Source organism: Schistocerca piceifrons, chromosome X, assembly GCF_021461385.2.
Source record: "Schistocerca piceifrons isolate TAMUIC-IGC-003096 chromosome X, iqSchPice1.1, whole genome shotgun sequence".
NCBI classification, from domain to species: domain Eukaryota; kingdom Metazoa; phylum Arthropoda; class Insecta; order Orthoptera; family Acrididae; genus Schistocerca; species Schistocerca piceifrons.
The window spans coordinates 877,030,779-877,049,834 of record NC_060149.1 but is presented as its reverse complement, the minus strand read 5'-3'; the positions used below and the strand labels follow the sequence as shown (position 1 = coordinate 877,049,834).

At 44.3% G+C, this 19,056-nt stretch overlaps 2 protein-coding genes across 2 annotated transcripts in view; one reads left to right on the top strand and one right to left on the bottom strand.

Moving 5' to 3' along the window:
- LOC124721967 (polyhomeotic-proximal chromatin protein) overlaps positions 1–19,056 on the bottom strand; it is a 286,137-nt gene that overhangs the window by 185,777 nt on the left and 81,304 nt on the right. The window lies entirely within an intron of this gene.
- The window catches only part of LOC124722751 (uncharacterized protein DDB_G0286299-like), a 64,341-nt gene continuing 54,675 nt past the window's right edge, over positions 9,391–19,056 (top strand). Inside the window, exon 1 of the mRNA XM_047247891.1 lies at positions 9,391–9,467. Coding sequence (XP_047103847.1) covers positions 9,391–9,467 — 77 coding nt within the window. The remainder of the gene's footprint in view (positions 9,468–19,056) is intronic.

The window sequence follows — 19,056 nt, the reverse complement described above, 5'->3', positions numbered from 1 at the left end:
AGCGCTTTTCCGGACTGAAGCGCCCTAGAACCGCTCGGCCACAGCGGCCGGCGAACGAGTGCTTCTAGATGCCATGAAGAACATAGGGTGCAGCCAATTGCAAGTAGTAGCTCATGTCAGTACCGACGATGTGTGTCCCTTCGCATCAGAACAGATTCTCTCTGTTTCAGGCAGCTAGCTAAAGTGTTAAAGACTGCCAGTCTTGCTTGCACGGTGAAGGCAGAACTCACCATCTGTATCATAGTCCACAGAACCAGTCCTCTGGTATAGAGCTGAGTGGAGGGTCTAAATCAAAGGCTTAGACTGTCGTTCAACCGTGTAAGTTGCAGATTCCTCGAGTTGCGCCTTAGGGCAGTGAGTTTCCGGGTTCCGCTTAATAGGTCAGGGGTCCACTACACACAGTTAACAGCTTCACGGGTAGCGGGGGCTGTGTGGAAGGGACTGGAGTGGTGTTTCGTTTTTACATTAGAGGGTCTCGGGAAACTTCAGACAGGGAGTGAGTCTAAAAGACTGCAGGGCAAACACAGGACGACGTAGCAACAATCGGTACTGTAGTTGTAAATTATCATAGCTGTGCTTGGACAGAACCAGAGCTCCAAGCGCTGATACAAAGCACTGAATCTCAAGTAGCTGTATGTGTGGAAAGCTGACTAAAGCCGGAGATTAACTCAGCCGAAATTTTTACAGAAGACCTAACCGTGTCCAGAAAGGATAGATTAAACAGAGCTGGTAGTGGTGTGTTTCTTGCTGTCAAAAGTAGTTTGCCTCGTAATGAAATTGAATTAGATAGTTCCAGTGATTTAGTACGGCTAGAGGTTATACTTCACAACCGGAATAAATTAATAATTGGATCCTTTCGCCGACCCCGACTCAGACGAATGAGTTTCTGAACGGTTCAAAGAAAACGTGAGTCTCATTTCAAATTGGTACCCCACTCATATACACAGATGAGCCAAAAACATTATGACCACTTCTCACAGTAAGTGTGTATGCTGCTCGGTGGCGCTGGGGACAAGTGACGCGGCAAGAGAAATATATGAGTGGAGCACATACGAATGGGGAATCATTCTAGCGATGATAAGTAGAGCAAATACGGAAATCCGCCGACTTAAGCAACTTTGACAAAAGCCAGATTGTTGTGGCCCAGTGCCTGGGAGCGAGCATCTCGGAAACGGCGAAGCGGGTCTGCTGTTCGCTTGCTACTGTCGTGAGCATTTGAAGAATGCTGAAACCATGAGTAGGCGACAAGAAGTTGGACGTCCGTACCTCATCACACAACACAGGGGTCGGAGGCTTGCGTGCTTACTAAAGCAGGATAGGCGGCGCTCTGTGACAGTACAGTGCTGGCGCAGGCACAAGTATTTCGGAGCACACCGTCCAGCACACAGTGTCGAGCGTGGTGTTCCGCAGCAGAGGACCCCTACGTATTGCCATGTAGACCAAAAATTTCTTCAATTATGATTACAGTGGACACGGGATCATGGAGATTAGACCGCGGATCAATGCGATCGTATCGCCTGGTTGGATGAGTTCCGTTTATTGTTAAACCAGGTCGACGGTCGTGTCCAGATACGCTGCCATCCAGGCGAACGGCTGCTCGAAACATGCAGTGCGCTACGGACGCAGGCCGGGATGAGCAGTATTACGTTACGGGAGACGCTCACCTGGGCTTCTGTGGGACCTGCGGTAGCAATCGAAGGCACCGTGACAGCTGTGGACCACGTGAACATTATTAGGGACCACCTGTAACCCCTTATGCTCGATGTCTTCCCTAACAGCGATGGCGTCTTTAGCAGGATAACTGTCTCGGCTTATCTGAATCCGATGAAAGCCAGCCGGGGCCCTATCGGACGCCAGCTCCGCCCACAAACCAACCGGCAGTATATTACGGGAAGTGTGTAATCTGTGCGTGGGTATCTGGTGCCACAAACCTCTGCAAATCTATGAAGTACGTGTCGAATCCGTGGCACGCAGGATCACTGTTGAATTACGTTCTGAGGGTGGACCGACACGCTTTTAAGTAGGTGGTCATGATGTTTTGGCTTATCAGTATAATTATACTTCGTGGTACTTCGAGCTACCCTCGATACGTTAGGAAAAATTCATGTTTAAAGTCGGTGATAGGCACAAATGTCATCCGACATCGTGCTGAACCCTTTCTCAGAAAATTATTTTGAACAAATAGTTCAGGAGCCCACTAGAAATGTAAATACCTATGAAAACATACTTGACCTCTTAGCAACAAATAATCCTGAGCAATTAGGGAGCATCGTGACGGATACGGGTTAGTGACCACAAGGCCCTTGTAGCAAGACTGAATACCGTAACATACAACCCCATCAAAAATAAACGCATAAATATCTATTTCAAAAAGTAGATAAAAATTAACTTGACGCCTTTTTAAGACAGAGTCTCCACTCCTTCCCGCCGAGAGAGGTGGCGCTGTGGTTAGCACAATGGACTTCGGGAGGACGGCGGTTCAAACCCACGTCCGGCCATCCTGACTTGTGAGTTCCCTAAATCGCTCCTGGCAAATGCCGGACTGGTTGCTTTGAGAGGACACGGTCGATTTTTTCCCCATCCTTGACACAATCCGAGCTTGTGTTTCGTCTCTAGTAAGCTAGCTATCGACGGGATGTTAAACTGAATCTTCCTTCCTTTTCCACTGCTCCCAGTCTATGTACACGTAGACCATATGTGGTGTTAATTAAATTAAAAGAAACAGAGAGATATATAGCAAATGAATTAATGAGAGGCGGTACAGATCCCCATGGGACGTTAAACAGATCAGAACACTCTGAAGAAGCAGTAAAAAAGGACACCACATTTAAAACGTTCAAATGTGTGTGCATTCCTAAAGGACCAAACTGCTGAGGTCATCGGTCCCTAGACTTACACACTACTTAAACTAACTTGTGCTAAGAACAACGCACACACCCATGCCCGAGGGAGGACTCGAACCTCTGACGGGAGGGACCGCGCAGTCTGTGACATGGCGTCTCAAACCGCCCGGCCACCCACGTGGCAAAATATAAAAGAATGAAAAGTGCCCAAAATGGGCGAAGTTTTACAGAAGCTCGAAATTTAAAGCGATCAACAATGCGAGACGCTTTTAACAATTTCCACAACGAAATCTGACGGAAATCCCTAAGAGATTCTGGTCGAACGTGAAGTACATCAGCGGAATCACGCAGTGAATACCTTCTCTGCACGATAACAATTGTGATGTTGCTGACAGTGCCCTAAGGCGGAGTTACTAAACACAGTTTCCCGAAATTTCTTCACCACAGAAGACGAAGTAAGTATTCCGAAATTTTGATCAAGAACAACTGCCAACATGAATAACTTACGACGTAGATATTCTCAGTACAGCGAAGCTGCATAAATCACTCGCTCCAGATTGTTGGTTGGTTGTTTGATTGATTTGGGGAAGGGACCGTCCAGATCGTATACTCGTTAGGTTCCTTTCAGAGTATGCTGATAAAATAGCTCCATACTTAGCAATCATTTACAATCGCTCGCTCGTCGAAACATTCGTACCTAAAGACTGGAAAGTTGCACAGGTCACACCAGTACCCAAGAAAGGAAATAAGAGTAATGGTTCAAATGGTTCTGAGCACTATGGGACTTAACTTCTAAGGTCATCAGTCCCCTAGAACTTAGAAATAATTAAACCTAACTAACCTAAGGACATCACACACATCCATGCCTGAGGCAGGATTTGAACCTGCGACCGTAGCGGTCGTGTGGTTCCAGACTGTAGCGCCTAGAACCGCTCGGCCACCCCCGCCGTCGAAATAGGAGTAATTCGCTAAGTTACGGACCCATATCACTAACTTCGATCTGCAGTAGGATTTTTTAACCCCGAAGAAAACGATTTTTTGGTAATTAGCGAACACGGATTCGGGAAATATCGTTCTTGTGAAACACAAATAGCTCTCTATTCTCACGACGTAACAAGTGGTATCGCCAGGTTGATTCCATATTTTTATATTTCTAAAAGGCTTTTGGCGCCGTTCCTGGTAAGCGACTTCCAATCAAATTGCGTACCTATGGAGTATCGTCTCAGTTGTGCGACTGGTCGTGATTTCCTGTCAGAAAGGTCAAAGTTCGTAGTAACTGACGGAAAGTAATCGAGTAAAACAGAAGTAATATCTGGCGATCCCCAGGGAAATGTTATAGCCTCTCTGCTGTTTCTGATCTACACAAACGATTTAGATGACAATCTGAACAGCCCTCTTAGATTGATTGTAGATGATGCTGTCATTTACCGTCTTGTAAAGATGATGATGATCAAAACCAATCCCAAAATGATTTAGACACGATATCTGTATGGCGCGAAATGTGACAATTCAATCTAAATAATCAAAAGTGAAAAGTTATTCTCGTTAGTCGCAAAAGGAATTCGCTAAATTTAGGTTATACGATAAATCACAAAAATCTTAAGGCTGTGAATTCAGTTAAATATTTAGGAATTACAGTTACGAATACATTAAATTGGAACGGTCACACAGATAACGTTGTGGGTAAAGCCAATCCAAGACTGCGCTTTATTCGCAGAACACTTACGAAATGCAACTGGTCTAGTAAAGAGACTGCCCACACTACGCTTGTCCGTCCTCTTCTGGAGTACTGCTGCGTGGTGTGGGATCCGCATCAGCTACGATTGACGGACTACATTGAGAAAGTTCAAAGAAGAGCAGCTCGTTTTGTGTTAGTGCAAAATAGGGGGAGTGAGTGCTGCAGATATGAAACGCGAATTGGGATGGCAATCGTTAAAACAAGGGCGTTTTTCGTCATGGCATGATGATCTCACGAAATTTTGATCAGCTTTCCCCTCCGAGTGAGAAAATATTTTTTTTGGTGCCTTCCTATATAGGAAGAAATGAGCATCATCATGAAGTTAGGCAAATCGGAGTTCGTGCGAAAAGATATGAGTTTTTGTTTTTCTGCACGCTGTTCGAGACTGGAACGGTAGAGAAATAGCTTGAAGGTGCTTCGATGAACCTTCTTCCAGGCACTTAACTGTGAATCGTAGAGTAAAAAATGGAAATGAATGTACGGCATCGTCGGCCGGGAGGCTCCTGTTCGGGGGAGGCCAGCCGCCAAGTACAAGTCTTATTTCATTCGACGCCACATTGGGCGACTCGCGCGCCTGTAATGAGGATGAAATGATTATGAAGACAACACAACAGCCAGTCCACGAGCAGAGAAAATCTCCAACCCGGCCGGGAATCGAACCCGGGCCCGCTTGCATGGGAGGCAAGCACATTACCACCCAGTTAAGCACGCGGACATTGTAATCACGTAGATATAGATAATACACAGTCTTCATTTATACGAAACGGCTGTAATTCCTTAACATGGAGCAGCATACAACAACAGAAAAAAAGCTACACTCAGAGTAGCTTCATGCTATCAGAAGAATTATTTTATTCCTTGCTCGGGGAAGTGCTCCACGACTGAATTTTTCACTCTGTAGCGGAGTGTATGTTGATATGAAAATTCCTGGCATATTAAAACTGTGTGATGGACCGAGACTCGGACTCGGAACCTTTGCCTATTCGCGAGGAAGTTCTGTACAGATTGAGCTACCCAAGCACGACTCACGATCCGTCCTCGCAGCTTTACATTCGTCAGTACCTCATCTCCTACCTTCCAAATTTCAGAAGTGCGAGCCTTGGTCTGGCATTCAATCGGCCAAGAAGTTTTACTGCACGAGTCCGTTCGTAATTTCCATACGTTGGTTGCCCCATTTTTCTCTCAGTGCTATTTTCAGGTCTCTTACGCCCTAAACTGGTGGGATCACATTTTTCTGAAGCTTTTTGGGTTTTACGTACAGGCCACTTCACCAGGGGACACCATCACCACCTCTAGAACATAGCTACATAACTCTAAATTTACTAAACAACATGCACTGACAAAGTAGTGCTATGAGCAGGACCAGGATTCGAGCACAGAAATTGAAATTCAGAAAGTAGAAGAAAGACACTGGCAAATTCAGGCTGCGACGAAGGCCATATAGATCAGCTCTATTGCACTGAAACAAGTTGTCAACATCAAACAAGTTGTCAAACTTTACTGCGTGTGTTAAATATTTGACCACGTATGGTGTTGTTTCAAGTGTTTGTGAAACATGGGTCGTGTTTGAGGAGGAACAGCAGGGTGACGGTCGAAAAAACTCGAAATTTTTTTAATTACGGAATTCGAATCTCTATACATTGAAGAATTATTCCCCAAAATATTATGCTCGAACTCCAAAAAGTAACGATTCTGTGAGCGTTTAAAGCCGAGGGTGCACAACACAAAACGCTATTGGCACAAGTCGTTATCGATGGTATCACCCGTATTCATACCGATTTGAGCAAACCTGATTTGCTGGAGCGTTGTTCGGGCGGTTTTACTCAGAATGTGAACGAGTTTCAATAGTCTCATTTGGTGATGCGCTCCAAAAATAAAGTTCAGCCGAAGCGAAATTGTCAACATCGCTTCAAATTTTGACGTATGTCTATTCAATGTAGGCCATACTGCATTAACGCACATGGCAAATGCCCTTTAAATCAAAATCGCCGATGAAATGCGCCGATTCTGTGACGGAAGAGACGCCAGCGGCGATGCGGTAAGCGACGAAAAGGGCTTTGAGGACGAAAATGAGGGCTTATCAGGTCAAAGTAGGAGAAAGCGGTCATCCACTGGTCGGAGCGATAGTTATTATGGACCAGGAATCGAAGATCTCCCCTAAGTTTCAAGCTTTATCCCATTTTTTAATATGATAATTGCTTGTCAAACTTTAAACGCGTTTTCCACGAACCCATGTTTTCAGGCACGGTTGTCGTCGCCCACACTGCAATTTTCATGCGATTTTAATGATTTCTGGTCTCCCTTAAAGCAAATTGAATTCTCGTCAGCTCATCGTAGCCAATTTTTTTTACGTTGATATTTCGTTTTTTTTTTTCGGCCAAAAAAGAGGGTCCAAAAATGGCCATTATTTTCAAATATCTGTAATTTCGTTAGATTTTTTTTTCAAATCCCTACGATGAACTAAAATTACATCTGTAAGGATCAGGGCTGTATGTTAATTTCATGTTTCAGATAACCGCAACCGGAGTTACAGTGACAACCGTCGATGTACCAACAAAAACTTCATCGTATGCTTTATTCATTGTAGCAAACCCATGTCTCTACTACAGTTCATAACGGAGGAAAAAAGTCCCGAATTTGAGCAATATTTTAGTATTTTCGTCCATCACCTTGTCGTTCCCTCTTGGGAGGAGTTTTGGTTTAGGGAAAATCTGACAAAGTGCTGGACGTTGTGTTGATATTTCGGCGCATATGTTTAGTGGAAAAGCGTTTTATTACAATTTAGCTCACTGTATCGTTAGTGACCACAACTATGGAAACTACGATCGACCATTAAAACAAAGTAGCACTGGAAATTATCACAATGGTAGAGGTGTCGCGTCTTTCCGAGCCGTGTACATTCTAGTGGAGGGAGATGGGGGGGGGGGGGGGGGCGCACCATGAAGAAATTATCCTAATGGGATGGAAATCGATGAATGTTATGTACCCGTACAGAGTAACAAATGATTACAATTTCAGGAAATTTCGATTCTTTACTCGAGAGGGAGAACTTCGCAAGTTAAAGAAGTCAGTGACGCGTTGGTCCATTTCGCCCTTATGCAAGCATTGATTAACAGAGTTGTTGGATGTTCTCAGGCTCTGTCCACCTGGTGCGTCAGATTGCCGGAGTCCCGAGCTGGTAAGAGGGCCCTGCCCATAATGCTTCAAACGTTCTCAATCGGGGAGAGATCCGGCGACCTTGGTGGCCGAGGAAGGGTTTGGTAAGCAGACAAGCAGTGGAAACTCTCGCCGTGTGCTGAAATGCAAGCCCAGGATGGCTTACCATGAAGGGCAACAGAACTGGGCATAGAATATCGCGGACGTACTGGTGCCGCAGAGGTCCTGCTGGCTACAGTCACGCTGGTATCCCACTGCTGCCCGTGGCGTCTCCAGACATGTCTTGGCCTGGAGTTTCATTTACGGGAGTAGAATTGTCTTCAGTGGTGAGTCCCGCTCCGACTAAGCCCCAATGACCAGCGAGGGTCAAGTAGTAGGGAATAATTTTTTGCTTACTTCTGTCTGTCGAGCCAACTGTAGACAATTTATTAAAACTTTAACTGTCAGTTAAGCTGATGTAGTCATTTTCCTTTAACAGCTTTTCATGTGTATATTTCTCTCTCATTTCCAACCATTCTCTAAAACAGCGTCATTTTTTCTTTAAACACAATGGCAGTCATTGCTAGAAATGCTTTATCTCCACGTGTAGCCATTCCCACTATTGGCAAATACCAGCATAAACAACAGCGTCTGCTTGAAAAGTAATGTTAAACTGACAAACTTGTTGGCTCGTGTATGGGCTTGTTTGACAAAACCGTGGGTAGACAAGAACGAATTAGGCAAATAAGTTTGATCGTGTGCGGTGGCCTTTAAATAAAATATAATTTATTGACTCTTTTCTTATCAACCCCACTCCGCGGGGTCCGTGCAATACGACTGATTGTAAGCTGATGTGAAAGTGTGTTTTATTAGTCCGCTTAAAAGTCTAACATAGCGTAAAAGTATTATCTTCTTCCGTTCCTTCTCTCTTTGGCTGCTTTGTAACTGCCCTTTTTTCTTTACAAGCACATCTCCACTGTTAGTGATGAACATCTAGGCGACAACTGGACCAATGCAAACGAAGCACTAGTTTTTACAAGGTCTTGAGAAAGCGGCTGCAACCTCGCGTATTATGGAGGCCCCAATCGTAACATTCACCAGATGTGATTTAAGCAGTACGATGGTTGGACAGAGGTTCAAACCTGGTCCTTACACCACACTTAGCAAATACGTTACTCACTGTGCTAAGTAACATACTTTTTCATCCAGTTAACAGAAAACGTGTGTGCACATTAAAAGTTTCACTCACAGAGCGTCATTTGTATAATTATAATCAGTTTATTACAAGATTTTTCAAAGTACAGGACTGACTACAAGCATGTCGAATAATTCAATCTCGAGGCTATAAACTACCTGCTACTTTTTATCTTGTTGTGAATCGGACACATTCAGTTTCCAGTATTTATTCGAAAGCTAGGAAGTAACTGAGACCTTGTACCACCTCAGACATCCAGAGCTTTCATTAAACAATCGTATCATTTAATCAGTAATAACTAAATGAAGGCAGTCATATAATTTAATTTTTGATATACTAATTAGCCTAGATTCAGTAAAATTTTATGGTCGAATTTTATGTGTATAACTACAGTGTACTGAACAAGTAGTCCTATCTATATCACCCCCCGGAAAAGGGGTCAGTGTGCCCAAAGTTTCAGTTTGATTATAATCCACAAGATGGCAGCTAATGTGAAGCAACCGTTGCACAGTTCGGACGCGGTTACATTGTTCAAAGCCCCACTCCACAATGCACAGTGAGTGCCAAAAGGATGCCAGTGCCAAAAGGATGCCGTTCCAACCGTCCCTGTTACGTCCACGCGGTGGTGATAAAATCATTTTCCAAAACCTTCACGTACCGTTCGGTAGACACCGTGCCATCGAGGAATATCGCACCGATTATTCCGTGACTGGACATTGCAAACCACACAGTCCCCTGTTGGGGGTGAAGAGACTACTCGATCTCGAAATGTGGAAATCTCTGTCCCCCAAATGCGCCAATTTTGCTTATTGACGAAGCCATCCAAACGAAAGCGGTCTTTAAGCCAAAGCATGCGCATGCGCATACTAATTCACATCGTACCCCTCGGCCAACCGTGCAGTTTGAACGTCCTAGCGCAAACCGTTCAGAAGTTATGACGGTTTTATTTCATATAGCTCAGTAATTGTCACCCTGTACGTTTCTCCCTGATTCGACTCGCAAGGGTCATCGCGATTTAATTAACTTAAAAGTATGGACAATTATAAACGGTTGAAAACAAATTGCTACTCATCGACCAAAGTGGATTTTATAGAAAAGTTTCCACTTCCTCCCTCTTTCTTAATCAACTCTTAAGAATTTTTTTACCATGATAGGTGCACTTGAGCATTTGAGTAGAATGCACTTTTCCTCCGCTCGTGAACGAGACAACGCGGCTTGTGTACGCTGTGCAATCTGCCAACATGCCTCGAAGGGTCATTTCAGACTTAAAAGGTGCGCGCATTGTCACTTGGGATGTCAGCAGGGGAAGTAGGTCGCGGAATTGGCGTACACCACAACGACGTCACTCCACCGTTCAGCGGCTATTATGAGAGACAAGGCTGAGAGACAAGATGTGCCTCGTAGAACTCATCCGCGGTCAACATCACCAACTGAAGGCCGAAAGCAGAAATTGTGGATCGTAGGTATTCCGAGAAAAAAAGCAACAAAACTGCATGCTCCCCTTTTGGACGCAACTGCGAGGGTTTTGTCAATTAAGACAGTATGTAACTTACGAATGGGGACTGCATCAGGAGTAGCGTGCACCACGAACACCACACCAGTTTTAGGAGAGTCAGCGTTGGTCGCTGAAGTTGAAATCTTTATGTTTGTTGCAAATCAATTTCAATCACTGCGTGACCATCATTAGTGCTGTATATAAAACAAGGATAAAATAATCAGAGTGTACCATAACATACATCTGCCCAACTATACAAGTGCTGGCCGGGGTGGCCGAGCGGTTCTAGGCGCTACAGTCTGGAACCGCGCTACCGATTCGGTCGCAGGTTCGAATCCTGCCTCGGGCATGGATGTGTGTGATGTCCTTAGGTTAGTTAGGTTTAAGTAGTTCTAAGTTCTAGGGGACTGATGACCTCAGAAGTTAAGTCCCATAGTGATCAGAACCATTTGAACTACACAAGTAAGAACATACAGAAGAGATCGTTTGGATCAACTTAGCTAGTACTAAAGCCCTGTGGACTCATAAATACAGGCAGTGAAATTACAATATCTGCATTTGTCAGACAAATGCAACTGGGCTATCTGCTTACAGCGACCTACGCAGCCATGCTCATTGCCAACACCGGACACAACAGCGCCCTCTTTAATGTTCATTATTTAAAGAAAATATTTTATTAATGAAAAAAGAAGATAGAAAGAAGTATCGTACCTAATCCATGCAAGTATCAAGAGCCTTAAATGTAAAAATCTGTAGGATTACATCGTAAAATCGTAAAACTGACAGTGCTTGTTTAAATTTTACGTTAATATAATGGTTGCAATACTGTGTTCTAATTTGGTTCATGTTACATCACGTACTTTGGGACATGATTCTTGAAACACATGCCAGAACGCGTGAGCACTATCAGTTTTATGATTTTACGATGTAATCCTACAGACTTTAGGGCTCTTGGGGTGCGGATGGATTAGACATTATATTTCTTTATATCTTTTTTTTCATTAATCAAAGATTTTGTAGTAATAATCATTAAAGAGGGCACTGTTACCTCTGGCGTTGGCAATGAGCATAGCTGTGTAGGTCCCTGTAAGCAGTTAGCCCATTTGTATTTGTCTGACAACTACACTTCATTGATATGTGCACATATTCCAATTTTACTACTTGTATTTATGAGTCCACAGGGCTTTAATACTAGGAATGTTGATGCAAACGGTCTCTTCTGTACGTTCTTACTTGTGCAGTTGGGTAGATGTGGCATGTTATAGTGCACTCTGGCTCTTTTATCTACAGCACTGATGATGGTCATGCAGTGATTGAAATTGTTTTGCAACAGAAATAAAGATTTTTATTTCAACGACCAATGCTCCCTCTCTTTTCGTTATTTCCATATGATCAATTTGGACTCATGCTGTGTGTTACGAACAACAGTGGTGAGCGACGAAGGTGGACAGGGGAACACCTGGAATGGAAACTATATCAATGGCGTCGGGTTCTCATCACCGACGAGTGCAGGATTTGTCTAAAGAGACAGGATCCTCCAGCATTGCGGCGATAGGTTCGTCTTTCAAGGCGATAATGCTCGAGGGCAACGAGTGGCCTACAGTATCTGCCCGTCTGAGCATGCTTGAAATCAGCTGAAGAAACCTGCAGTGTGTCGCAGACTGGACGACCGTGGGAGGGCCTCGGGCTTCAGCAACAAACGTTCCGACCACTTAGTAGACAGAATGCCCGGGATCGGGGGGGGGGGGGGGGGGGGGGGAGGCAGTGTAGTGCACGTGGTGGAGCAACACAGTACTGAATGTTCCCAGTAGCAGATTTTAACTTCAGAATCGTGCTAGAATATGTACTAATTTAGGTTATTGTTTCTTTTCATAATAAAGTATTTTTTAGTTTCGTAAGGCTCATTCTACCATTCCTTGCTACCCTTCAATTTGAACCCACACAGTCTAGAGGAATTCAGGCAGCATGTTTACACGGACTGACCATTATCAGAAAATTACATCTGCATCCACATGGATACTTCACAAGCTGTCGTACGGTGCGTGGCGGAGGGTACCCTGTACCATTACTAGTTGTTTCCTTTCCTGTTCCACTCGCAAATAGTGCGAGGGAAAACGACCATCTGTATATATACCTACGTATGAGCCCTAATTTCTCCTACCTTGTCTTCGTGCTTCTTACGCATGTCTGTTGGCGGCAGTCGAATCATTCGGCAGTCAGCTTCAAATTCTGGTTTTCTTAATTTTCTCAATAGCATTCAACAAATCTAGCAGCCCGCCTCTTAATTACTTCGATGTCTTCTTTCAATTCGACCTGCTACGGATCCCAGACACTCGAGCAGTATTCAAGAATAGGTCGGAGCAGCATCCTATATGCGGTCTCCTTTACAGACGAAACATACATACCTAAATTCTCCCTATAAACCGAAATCGACCATTCGCCTTTCCGATCGCAGTCCTCACATGCTCGTTCCATTCCACGTCGCTTTACATCGTTACGCCCAGACATTTAAACGACGTGACTGTCGAGGAGTACACTACTAATGCTGTATCCGAACATTACAGGTTTGTTTTTCCTACTCATCCGCATTAACTTACATTTTCCCACATTTAGAGCTAGCTGCCACTCATCACACCAACTATAAATTTTGTGTACATCATCTCGCATCTTCCTACAGTCACCCAACTTCGACACCTCACCGTACACCACAGCATCAGGCTGCCCATCCCGTCCGCCAAATAATTTGTGTGTGTAGAGAACAACAGCGGTCCTACCACACTTCCTTGGGGCACTCTTGTCGATACTTTTGTCTCTGATGAACACTCGCCGTCGAGGGCAACATACTGGGTTCTATTATTTAAGAAGTCTTCGAACCATTCGCATACCAGTGAACTTATTCCATATCCTCGTACCTTCGTTAACAGCCTGCAGTGGGCACCGTGTCAAATGATTTCCAGAAATCTAGGAATATTGAATCTGCCCGTTGCCCTTCATCCATAGTTTGCAGTATAGTGTGTGAGAAAAGGACAAGCTGAGTTTCGTACGAGCGACGCTTTCTAAACGCATGCTGATTCGTGGAGATAACTTCTCAGTCTCAAGAAAATTTATATACTCTACCTGAGAATTTGTTCAAAGATTAACGGCCTTGCCGCAGTGGGTACACCGGTTCCCGTGAGATCACCGAAGGTAAGCGCTGTCGTGCGTGGTCGGCACTTGGATGGGTGACCCTCCAGGCCGCCATGCGCGGTTGCCATTTTTCGGGGTGCACCCAGCCTCGTAATGCCAATTGAGGAGCTACTCGACCGAATAGTAGCGGCTTCGGTCAAGAATACCATTATAACGACCGGGAGAGCCGATGTGCTGCCCCGACGCCCTCCTATCCGCATCCTCCACTGAGGACGACACGGAGGTCGGATGGTCCCGGTAGGCCACTCGTGGCCTGAACACGGAGTGCTTTTTTTGAACTGAGAATTTGTTCAAAGATTCTGCAACAAAAAGAAGTTAGGGATATTGGTCTGTAATTCTGCGGGTCCATTCTTTTACCCTTCTTATATACAGTAGCGACCTGCGCTTTCTACCAGTCGCTTGGGACTTTGTGCTGGGCGAGAGATACGCGTTAAATGTAAGCTAGGTAAACGGCCAGCCAGTGCCGTAGAGTACTCTTTGTAAAACAGAGTTGGGATTTCATACGGATCAGGTGACTTCTTGTTGTTGTGGTCTTCAGTCTAGAGACTGGTTTGATGCAGCTCTCCATGCTACTCTATCCCCTGCAAGGTTGTTCATCTGCCAGTACCTACTGCAACCTACATCCTTCTGAATCTGTTTAGTGTATTCATCTCTTGGTCTCCCTCTGCGATTTTTACCCTCCACGCTGCCCTCCAGTACTAAATTGGTGATCCCTTGATGCCTCAGAATATGTCCTACCAACCGATCCCTTCTTCTAGTCAAGTTGTGCCACAAATTTCTTTTCTCTCCAACTCTATTCAGTACCTCCTCATTAGTTATGTGATCTACCCATCTAATCTTCAGCAGTCTTCTGTAGCACCACATTTCGAAAGCTTCTATTCTCTTCTTGTCCAAACTATTTATCGTCCATGTTTCACTTCCATACATGGCTACACTCCATACAAATACTTTCAGAAACGACTTCCTGACACTTAAATCTATACTCGATGTTAACAAATTTCTCTTCTTCAGAAACGCTTTCCTTGCCATTGCCAGTCTACATTTTATATCCTCTCTACTTCGACCATCATCAGTTATTTTGCTCCCCAAATAGCAAAACTCCTTTACTACTTTAAGTGTCTCATTTCCTAATCTAATTCCCTCAGCAGCACCCGACTTAATTCGACTACATTCCATTATCCTCGTTTTGCTTTTGTTGATGTTATTCTTATATCCTCCTTTCAGGACACTGTCCATTCCGTTCAGCTGCTCTTCCAGGTCCTTTGCTGTCTCTGACAGGATTACAATGTCATCGGCGAACCTCAAAGTTTTTATTTCTTGTCCATGGATTTTAATTCCTACTCAGAATTTTTCTTTTGTTTCCTTCACTGCTTGCTCAATATACAGATTGAATAACATCGGGGATAGGCTACAGCCCTGTCTCACTCCCTTCCCAACCACTGCTTCCCTTTCATGCCCCTCAACTCTTATAACTACCATCTGGTTTTTGTACAAATTGTAAATAGCATTTCGCTCCCTGTATTTTACCCCTGCCACCTTTAGAATTTGAAAGAGAGTATTCCAGTCAACATTGTCAAAAGCTTTCTGTAAGTCTACAAATGCTAGAAACGTAGGTTTGCCTTTCCTTAATCTTTCTTCCAAGATAAGTCGTAATGTCAGTATCGCCTCACGTGTTCCAACATTTCTATGGAATCCAAACTGATCTTCCCCGAGGTCGGCTTCTACCAGTTTTCCATTCGTCTGTAAAGAATTCGTATTAGTATTTTGCAGCAGTGGCTTATTAAACTGATAGTTCGATAATTTTCACATCTGTCAACACCTGCTTTCTTTGGGATTGGAATTATTATATTGTTCTTGAATTCTGATGGTATTTCGCCTGTCTCATACATCTTGCTCACCAGATGGTAGAGGTTTGTCAGGACTGGCTCTCCCAAGGCTGTCAGTAGTTCTAATGGAATGTTCTCTACTCCCGGGGCCTTGTTTCGACTTAGTTTTTCAGTGCTTTGTCAATCTCTTCACGCAGTATCATATCTCCCATTTGATCTTCATCTACATTCTCTTCCATTTCTATAATATTGTCCTTAGAACATCGCCCCTGTATAGAATCTATATACTCCTTCCACCTTTCTGCTTTTCCTTCTTTGCTTAGAACTGGGTTTCCATCTGATCTCTTGATATTCATGCAAGTGGTTCTCTTTTCTCCAAAGGTCTCTTTAATTTTCCTGTAGGCAGTATCTGTCTTACCCCTAGTGAGATAAGCCTCTACATCCTTACATTTGTCCTCTAACCACCCCTGCTTAGCCATTTTGCACTTCCTATCGATCTCATTTTTGAGACGTGTGTATTCCTTTTTGTCTGCTTCATTTACTGCATTTTTATATTTTCTCCGTTCATCACTTAAATTCAATATCTCCTCTCTTACCCAAGCATTTCTATTATCCCTCGTCTTTTTACCTACTTGATCCTCTGTACCTTCACTATTTCGTCTCGCAAAGCTACCCATTCTTCTTCTACTGTATTTCTTTCCTCCATTCTTGTCAAACGTTCCCTAATGCTCTTCCTCAAGCTGTCTACAACGTCTGGTTCTTTCAGTTTATCCAGGTCCCATCTCCTCAAATTCCCACCTTTTTGCAGTTTCTTCAGTTTTAATCTATAGTTCATATCCAATAGATTGTGGTCAGAGTCCACATCTGCCCCCGGAAAAGTCTTACAATTTAAAACCTGGTTCCTGAATCTCTGTCTTACCATTATATAATCTATCTGAAACCTGTCACAGTATCTCCAGGTGACTTATTTGCTTTCAGATCTTTCAGTTGTTTCTCTACGCCAGGGGTCATAGTACTATGTTGTCCACATGGGAGTCTGTCCGATGGTCAAAAGACGGTGTGTTTGTCCGATTCTCCTGCGTAAAGGATTTCTTGTACACGAAATTTAACACTTCGGTTTACATTTTGCTACTATCTTCAACTGCCACACCAGACAGGTCAACATGGGACTGAATGGTAGCCTTAGAACCGCTTAGCGATTTTAGATAGGACCAGAATTTTCTCGGGTTACCTTTTGCTAAGGTATGACAGTGGTAGTTGTATGCTTCGTGCATAGATCTTTTCACACACGCACGAATTTCGACTAACCTTTGCCTGTCGTCATTTGTGGATTCTCTTTTGAACCGAAAGTGCAATAGCCTCTGCTTCCTCGCCATCTTTCGAATTTCGTAATTACACCACGGTGGGTCTTTTCCATCCTTTAACCACTTCCTGGGCACATAATTCTCCAGACCTCGATTTACAATCTGCTTAAAGTTTTCCAAAAATTCCTCTACATCAGTCTTACTGGTACTAAGTGATGCAATTCACTAAGTAAGATGTTAATAATTGCTTATCTGCTCTCTCTCAAGCAGGAACTCTCTCCTAGCCTTCTTGACTGATTTATTAACTTTCGTAGCCATCGTTGCTATAATGACATCGTGAAAGGCTAATACCCGTTTCTGTACTGAGATTGTCGGTAAGGTCCGGCCTACTTGTACCTACAAGTTCTAAGATGATTCCATTGCGTGTAGACTTCTGAGCTAGCTGCTCGAGACAATTTTCACAAAACGTATTCAGAAGTATTTCGCACGACTGTCTGTCTGTAGTCCCCGCAATGAATCTGTGACATCCCAGTCTATACTCGGTAGGTCAAAGTCGCCTCCAAGTAGTATGGCACGATCTGGTATTTACGCGCTACTGACTGTAGACTGTCTTTGAATGACTCTAGAACTGCCACAGCGGAATCGGATAGCCGGTAAAAACATCCGACAGTTAACTCGGTTTCACCTACACCTGTTATACGTGACCAGACTTCTGTCACACTCAATTTCGACCCCAATAGAGACAATATTTTTGTCAATTGCAACGAACACTCCCCCTCCAATGGGCTGACCTCGATAAGAAAATACCAAAATGGAATACGTGTGTGAACTCTGCTAAAGTGGAGAACGGCACAGAGTACAGCGGGCCCACGTGCCGGAGGCCACACGGTCGAAGGAAACCGGCTGCCGGATGTGGGATGCCCTTCACATGCCATTGTCCGCCTCCAGACAAAGCTCGCCGCCAAGCCGACAGCTACCTCTCTCGTTCAACGAGCACTTTCGGCTCTTCTTCCCATTCATTATTTCTCTATAAAAACCTCTATAAAACGTGGCGTTCCGTACGTCAGTCGATAAAAACGATACCCTTATAGAATAAACTTGTTGTCCGTCTGTTAACGCCCCTTTTTCTCAGGAACGGGTGGAGGTAGACTTGAAATCTATGCCAAATACTAAGGTCCCTTAGCAGTGTAAGAAACTTGAGCTAAGTCAGTGCTGTCAAAAGATACAGCCTTTTACGGCGCGTATTTCGATACTCGAAAACTCTTTCATCAGAACTTATAAATGAACTACCTGTATACATAATGGAGTTTGTATGGAACCCTCAATGCACGACTTCTACCGCACCTCACCGGGTGTGTGTGTGTGTGTGGGGGGGGGGGGGGGGGGGGGGGTTTGACGTAGAATAAAATTTGGAAAAAAAACGGTCGAATACCTTTTTTCTCGCCTACACCACATCGTAGCTATGTAGATGTGTTTACTGTAAGTAACAAAAATCTATTCTGCTATTCACATTAGCATTTACTTCTTGGCAGATGACCGGTTCCCACTAGTACAAATTGATAAGAGTTGGGGGGGGGGGGGGAGGGGGGGGGACCAAACTGTTAGGTCATCGGTCGCTCGTTCCAATTAAAATAATTCCACAAGGGTGAGAGTAAAATAATCGAGACACACAAAACATAGCTGGAAGAAAGGAAGAAACCACAAGAATGACAGAAGGGCAACTAACACTAAAATGGACAAAATCGGACAGGAAAACCGCGGAGAGATGCAAGAAACATGTAGACGAGAGTAAAACAAGAGAGCAGATTACCATGGTTGGCAGACCATGAGTATAAAAAGGAGAAGCCAGCCACTCTGCAACACATTAAAACCTCCAGCCACTACGGTGGAGGATACAGAGGGACAAAGGCCATGCGCCAAAACTTAGATCAAACAATAAAACCCACCCCCCACGAATAAAACGTAAAACTAAAGCTGCTGTTGAGGCATCGTCACCCAACACCGAAGGTAGGGTGCTGAGAAAGTTAAAAGTCCGCCACAGAGCAGATGAAAGTGGGCAGGTCAGCAAGAGGTGGACGACCGTCATTTGTGAGCCACAGCGACGCCGAGGTGTTTCCTCATGACGGAGGGGGTAACCATGCATTAGTCACGTATGGCCAATGCGGAGCCGGCAGACGACAACTGATTCCCTGCGAGAGGGCCGCATGGAAGACTTCCACACATTCGTAGTCTCCTTAATGACACACAGTTTGTTGTGCGTACTGTTATACCATTCCGTCTCCCAGAACGCAGGTCAGTTTCGGAGATGCCCATCTCCTGAAGCGGTTTCCGCGT